Here is a 7745-nt window from a genome sequence, read left to right on the forward strand (position 1 = left end):
GTTCTCTCTGGGATTCAGTGGGAACAGACAGCTCTTTTTGTTCTGAAGCTCCATAGTGACCACTGTGTTTAATAGCATTTAAACATAAATTAACTCCTATTTTAAAATAGGTACCCTTTTCCTGCTTACTAGAGTTGGTTTTAGGTACTGTCAGGAGCCGTTTAAATGTTGATGACTGATGCTAGATTAACAGCATAGAGGAAATGAAGGTCCTTCCACTACAAAATAATAAATAGTTACTGCATAACGTTTCTACTGAACAGAAGATAACAAAGCTCTCTTCAGACCATTTCAGATTTTGATCTCTCAGCAAAATCTGCCATGCAAGGAGCTTATTGATAGTAAATTTTTGTTTGTATTTAATAGAGCTCAGTTCAGAAAATGAGCTGAGAACAGACGTCAGAGAGAATGTGCAGAATGCGTTAAATATCAGGCGCCTGTGTAAGATTTTTCTCTGTTCCCCTATTTTAGGGAATGTTGTGAGGGCAATTGCCATTAAACTCGTGAGATGCTCAAATGCCATGGCAATGGGGTTTGGGTAATTATCTAAGACATTCTGAAGTTTGAAACAGCTGTTCATTAGAAGCCACTAAGTATGAGGGGAAAAAACCTCAGTTTGGACCCTTCTGTCACAGACCTCAGTTAGTCACTGATGTTTGTAAGAAAACTGTCAAGCAACACACATCTTTTCTGGGCTGAAGTTTTGAAGTGTGGTGTCATACTGCTGTTTGCTGTGTGCCACTAAGCAAAAGGAACAGCCACACGGGACTTCTGTCATTCTTTGTCAAAGGTCACAAAAAAAGTAATCATCCTTTTGTTAGAAATCTTTCAATTACCTCTCTGAGCTGCATTTCAAAATCTTCAGCAGCTGGTTTAGACAACTTCTTAACGGAAATAAACAGCGATTTGCCATTTTTGGCATTTGTAATGCAGAAGCAGATAGTGAAATTATTTACAAAATGTGTATTATTCACTTTGATAAGTCTATCATGGATACAAAGCCTCTGATTTGGAGAAATTAAGGTCCTCAGAGGTTGGTTATGCTGTTCAGTGGATGATCAGCCACTGTTGCCTGTTTCTGGACCATTGGGCCCTTTGTGCTTGTTGATATTAGCCAGAAAAGCCTTCCAAGAACCAAAACTTGTAGGTACTTGTAGGTACAAGGAACGTACTTGTTTACATTACGGCTGTTAATCTGTTTGTCTCTCTCACCTGGCAGTGCTTGTGGCCACTGTTTATCCCCGGAAACCTCAATTCGTCCACCGCTATGTCCTGCCTGCGCTCTGGTTCCTTTTGGGAAACAAGGCCCTGCCTGTCCGAAGCGGCAGTGTCAGGGCTGTGCTCACCAAGCTTGCAAAGAGCCTTGACGAAGTGATGGGCCCCAGCCTGAAGAAGTATGCCACCAACCAGCCTCAGCATGTGACAAGAAACCTCTGGGATCTTTTGAACCTGAATGTGAAGGCTTGATGTGCTCCAGGAAACAGAAGGAGGGGTGTGGAGTGGGACAGCTGGAGGCAAAGGTGGATGTGGTGGTGGCATTCGTTTTATTCCGTGTGTTTGAAGAAGAGGATTTATCTGATAGAGTTTGTAGTTACACATTTACTTAATATATTTTGATGTTGGTTTAAAAAAAAAAAAAAAAAAAAAAAAAAAAACCTTAAAAAAACTTTTAAAAAAACTTAAAAATCTTAAAAAACTTAATAAAAAAAATTTAAGAATTCTTTAAAAATAAAAAATATTTTAAAAAAGAATTTTTCTAAAGTTTTATGTCTTGACCTCATGTTCCCTAAGAAGTTTGCACAGATACCAAAAAAATAAAACCTGTGTGTAAATGCAATTTGTAACTGTAAAAAGGAAAATACTATATTTATATACATAGAAATTAAGAGATGTGCACATACATATATTTTTACTTACAAAGTAAGAGATGGGCTTTGGAAGCATTAGAACTGTAGGAAGAGATGGTTTGATTTCAGAAGCATAGAATGAGAAGCCAGGACCTGCTTGCCCAGAAGGTACGCAGTGGGGTTATGGGAGGATGTGCAGCTCACTGTATATGCCAGTGTATGCAGCGGATGCCGAACTGCCGGGCAGCCCCTTTACAAGTCTCTGGTAGCTGCTGGTGCAATGGCCTGAGATGTCTAGGTCAGGCTCACAGCCCCAGTCCAATGACAGCAGAAACCTCACCAGATGCACTGAAATTTTCTTCCCGTTTCAGGGGATGCGTCCTGTCTGTGGTCCCCTGTGCACCACATGCAATGGACTGATGTGGTGAGGTGACGGGTGCCATCTGACTGCCACCCAGCACCCTGAGGTACCCCTGGGGAGGGGCAGGAGAGCGGTTTGTGGCAGGGGGCTGTGACACCTTGCACATGGGGTGCTGGGTGGGCAGTGAGTGGGCTGAGGGTGTCCTGGGCAAAGGTAAGCTGTGTGCAGGCATTGTGGGACAAGGTATATTTTTTTAAAACTATATAGATTTTCTAAATGTCTTTCCGTCTTTTGAGATGTGAAGAATTTGCCTTCTATGCAGACCAGTAAAGCACTTCTGAACCTGAGATTCAGGAAACAGTGAGGAGGAGATGTGCCAGTCCTTCACCATACACAGATTTGGAAGCACAAGAGGGAGGAGTGATGAGAGAAGAGTGGAAAGGCTGAAAGCAGCAGATGTTGGTGCATCTGTGTAGTCAGATATGAAAACAAAGCAGCCTGATCTATGTTCATATAATCTTCCATATACTGGCAGGGTTTTGAAAGAAAGAAGAATAGAAGTTTTGGGGAGAAGAAAAAACAGGAAAATAACAGCATGAGACACACTGGGCCCATGGAAGTTTAAAAGCGCCTTGACAGGTTCTTGACAGATACAAGGACCTTGTAGGAAGCTGGGAGGTCAAAGAATAATCCAGGGAGATCTGACCATTCCAGGAATTTTATGGTCTTATGTTTATGTGCTGCATTGTTCAGTATGTCTGAAGCTATGCAGGACTCTAACTTGCCAGATAAAATGGTTGCACTGTGGCACCTCTTAAGGAATCTCTTTTTAGTACAGTATTAAAGTGGCAAAATTATTTAGTAGACTCTTCTAAAATGTTTTGTGCTGCTGTTTGTTTTTTTTTTTTTTTGAACTCCCAACTTTTGGTAGCAGGGAGTACTCAGGAACTCATCTCTATGAAGTCTTGGTATGCGATCTAAGCCAGGGACCTGGCTCTGAAACACCAGTGTTTCTGGAGATCCTGCAGCGCAAGCCACAGTCCTTGCAGATCTCATATATAAGTGGAACCTCTTGTGTTCTAGTTGGTACCCATTGCCCCTTGTTTAAATTGCAGATCTGGAACTATGTCACTTCCTTAAGCACCTGCAGTTTGCTACTGCCTGAGATCTATTTCAACAGGTTGCTTTTCTGCCTTTTTTGTTTTGTTTTGTTTTAATTAAGCAACTGGCATCTCTCGAGGGCCTCCTGGTTTTGCTTCCTCTACCTCAAAAGTTATTCTTGCTGTTTTCCTCCTCTGCAGGTCTCTCCCTCCGGAGCCCCGTAAGTGCTCCCTGCACAGGCTGCTTTTGCTGGGCTGAATAACAGTCCTTTAGTTTTACTTTCTCTTTGGCTATGCTTGGGCCTTTGGGAATGTGGGGGGAACCTTCTGCACTTGGGGGGGAAAAAAGCTTTTGTGCATATGATATGAGGTCTCTAGAGCGTGTTTTCATGCATTTAGCTGTAGCACTTGCAAAGTTGGTTTGAAATGTAACCCCTGTAACTGGTTTCTTAACTCTCTGTTGGCCTTGAGTGGTGCTTTCACGCATACTGCTCCCCACAGCTGGTGAGAATAAAGCATTGCCTGCCAGTACCTGTTCTGTCCAGGTGTTTTATTTTTTTAACTCTCCAGCTGAGGCAGTTTCCCTGTAAGAGGGGCAGTCCTACAACAGTGAGATCAAATCTAGCTGACAATGTCTCTGGTGACAAGCAGAGGGTTTAATGGGTGAAGGTTAATTCAGCTCAGACGAGCTCTCCTGCCACAGGTTTGCACAGGGGCACATCTCAGAAGCCATTAAGAAGCTACTAAGGTTTTTGGATGGCACAAACAAAAGGCAAATCAGTGTTGAACCTTCTTCCAGCACTGATAAGAATTTAAATATTTAACTTCTCAAACTTATTTTTATTATAATTTTATTACAGAAGTCTCACCAGAGAGGAAACTGCAAGCTGCACTTGCAGGCCCAGTTTAATTCATTTAATGTGCAGTGCAGTTGCTAAACCACAGAAGTTAGGATAGGAAAATAGATGAATGGCAACTTTGTACATGGGCTTACTCTTACCCTACATCCTTCTAGAGGCCCAGGACAGACCCTGGCTGTCACAGATGGTTCTTCCTGCTTGATGAAGGTAGAGTTGTCATAAGGGAAGGCAGGGGAGAAAAGGTAAATATGGTGTCTACCATAAAGGAGTGAAGAAAGTTTACATTCCCCTGCAGAGTAGGGAGTGGTCTTTTGCCATCTCCCTGTGCAAGGGGGCATTAGAACTCTGAAGCTGCATGAGCAGAGAGACTGGTGCTACATACACTGAATCCAGTCTGCAAAATTCATCTTTTCCTCAAATGGGCACTTTCTTCTCACCGAGAGTCAAAGCACACACCTGATGGCATGACTTACCCGCTCTTCGGAGTGCATGTGCCATGCAAATGGGTTAGCTGGACCCTGAATCTGCCTGTGGAAGTGCAACCACAAACCCCTGCAGCAGAATGTACGTGCATGAACTTGGCAGTGCCAAGAAGACTTTGGGAAGGATATGGAAAAATGAATGGCAAACTGGGAGGACAAGGAAGGAAGGCTGGACCCAAAGCATGGTGCAGAGGCTGAAGGCTCCTGTTGTAAAGAATGTTGATTCTGCTTCATGGTGCTGCTGTGAGAGGTGGAGCAAAGAATTAAAGAATGCACCTGAAGGGAGCTGCTTTTGCTGAGGTGCAGCTGGGGCATGGATCATAATAAGGTGATTCTGGTAGAGTTTGCTCTTGCCAAGGTTAAAGGTGAGCTTGGGAACCAGGTGCTGCAATCCCTCTCTCAAGCAGAGGGAGGGGATTTGCACTGAGGTGGCTATTTTAGTCCTTGGTAAATAGTGACGATGGGAATAAAAGTGGTTGCATTGCTACCAAATCTCTGACAGCTGACACTGAATCCTGATACTGTGATACTGCCTTTGATACAGACAGAGGTGAGAAAACCACTCTAGTTAAAATTAGAGTTGACCCGAACCATTAAGCCTCCACTCTGCCTTGATATCTTTAGCTGAAAAAAACAGTAACTCTGGCCAACAAACTGCCCCTGTGTTTCCTTAAAAGCCCCCCAACAGCTTTGAATGCAGTTGGCAGAGGTAAAGGAGCTGTAAAAGCCATGCTCTGTGCTAATAGCTGTGCCCTGGATAAATAAAGGCTGTGCTATTTTCATGGTGGTTTAACAGGTTTCACCTCTGCTGCATTTGAGAGCAGCACGTACAACCTCGGCCCCCTTTGGAGACTGGGGTGAAGGCTGCAGGATGTGCAGGTCTGTCACTCCCTGCTGCTGGCTCCTGGAAGGGACGTCGTCGGTGCCCTGCGGCCGGCACTGCAGCTGTGCCCCGGCTCTCGGGCATGGCCTCAAATGTCACATTCCCTCTGATTCAACTGCTGCTGCTGGGGCTTCCTCTGCAGATGCACACACATCTGTACGCACACATCTATACGTAGAGACACTTCCTTTTCACAATAGTCCTCGTCTGTGCATGCTGTCAGTGTATATAATAGATCAGACTATAAAACTGCTCAGTGTTGACACATTTCTGTCAGTGCAAACATACAAGTAGTAGTACGTGTTATTTCAAGAAGGGAAGTTGGCTATTCTAATAAGATGACTTTCACATGTGCATAATTGTGCCAGTACCAGGATCTCTATTGCTTTGATTACTGTATTATTCTGGCAGCTTTTTATTTTCAGTATCACTCAGTGAAAACAAAACATGCTCCTGTTTCCTCAGGGAACGGCCACCCTCCAGCTAACTCAGCCCAGTGGTGCTGGTGGGTGGCCCTGCAGGCTGGACCTCCCTGTGATCCTGCCATTAATGCTCCATTTGACGGTAATGGTAACGGCGTGCCCCTCTTTTGGTCCTGCCCAGGGGTGACAGTAGTTCATGTTTCATGCCTGTAGGAAGCTATAGTTTTTGTTTGTTTGTTTGTTTGTTTTCAAAATTACAGATTGCACTTGTCCCAGTAAAAGCTGGCCTAAGATCTTCCTTAGTGCATTTCCAACAATGCATAAATCTGTCCCACTGTATCCTTTCCTTAGTGGCCCTCTCCTCCTCTTTGTCTTTTGCCATGGCTTCTTTGTGTCATCCGCTGCTACTTTTCATTATTTGGCATTGCAATGGCATCATTTATTTACACGTTTGGGAGACAATGTACCCAAAAGGTCCTATATAGAATAAAGTTTTCTAACTAGATATATCCTTTGCTCACAACAGACCTGAAGAATACTTGGCCCAAATCCCAAAGCTTTGCACATTTGCAATCCGAGTAATTTCTGGCTTATAGCTGCCTTCAATCACAATTTTATATGTAAGAAGAGGAAACGTATTTCATGGGGAAAACATGCCCTGCTTTTCAGACGGCAGATATATGTGCATTTACCCAGAACAGCAGTAAAGTAGTGTTGTTTGTAACTTGTTTGTAGAGGATGAGCTGACCATAAGGCCAACAACAGGTGAGAAGGGTTTCACAAATCTATTTATACTCCAGCCTGGGTGCCGTTCAGCCCAGAGCTATGTGACAACTCATTGCCATGGGCCAGTGCTTCCCAGCGTAATGAATTCCTGTGTAGCTGGAACAAGCGCTTCTAGGTTTGGCTCTGACTCCTGATGAACTGCGTGATCATTGACATTGCTGCCTCTTAAGAAATTGTTTAACAGTTTTGTTTCATAATCATTTGAATCTGCTAAACTTACATTTTAACGTGTAGCTGCCATTATTCCTGTGCCTTAGGAAAAAACACTTCACAGCCCAGTGCAAACCATAACATTCTGTCAGCATATTCTGCATGGTTGCCAGTTTCTGATGTTACAAAAGAAAATGCATGTGTGAGGTATGAATTAGGATTTCTGGAGGAAAAAAATCTATTTTATGTAGCTGTGTGTGTTTGCTTAGCTATCATCTAATCCTGGCCTAGTAAAGCCCAGGCAGGGTAGCATGATGGAGGGAAGAACAGTCCGTGAGCTTACAGGGTTGCCATTACCAGCAAAGCGAATATGTCTTTTTTGTTTTCCTTGGAGACAAAATCATGGAAACAGACTGCCTGTTTACCCCCCTCTCTGCTCTAATATTTTCTCAGATCTTTTTAAAACACCGTAGTAAAGACAGTGAAACTTGCTGTTGGAAGGGTAGTATTTTTCCCTCTCCTTGAAGTCACTGCTCTTTCACATCAGAAACATTTCTTAGTCTTCAAACATGGTAATAAACAAACGTGGATGATGCATGGTCCTCCTGATGGTGCTTCAGAGTACTGCTAAGTGCTTGGCTTACAAAATTAAATTTAGATATAGCTCAGGTCTTGGCTCAGTATTATGCAAATTTAGGAGGAAAAAAAAATTGAGATAGAAACCTCAAGATAACTGGATCCATTGGGCCCTGTGCTAGCTTTCTGCTTACCTCTTTGCTGGGCTGGCCTGCCATCCCAAAATGGGTGGTGGGAGATGCTCAGCCCCAGAGCTGTTGCCTTGAACTTCTGGAGCA

The 7745-nt window shown here is 43.5% G+C and overlaps 1 protein-coding gene across 1 annotated transcript in view; it reads left to right on the forward strand.

Annotated features, from left to right (window-relative positions):
* Positions 1–1590, forward strand: part of LOC136100229 (TOG array regulator of axonemal microtubules protein 2-like) — a 29646-nt gene extending 28056 nt beyond the window's left edge. Inside the window, exon 19 of the mRNA XM_071807275.1 lies at positions 1220–1590. Coding sequence (XP_071663376.1) covers positions 1220–1467 — 248 coding nt within the window. The 3' untranslated portion in view covers positions 1468–1590. The remainder of the gene's footprint in view (positions 1–1219) is intronic.
* Positions 1591–7745: the final 6155 nt, after the last annotated feature.

Source organism: Patagioenas fasciata, chromosome 3, assembly GCF_037038585.1.
Source record: "Patagioenas fasciata isolate bPatFas1 chromosome 3, bPatFas1.hap1, whole genome shotgun sequence".
Lineage (NCBI taxonomy): Eukaryota > Metazoa > Chordata > Aves > Columbiformes > Columbidae > Patagioenas > Patagioenas fasciata.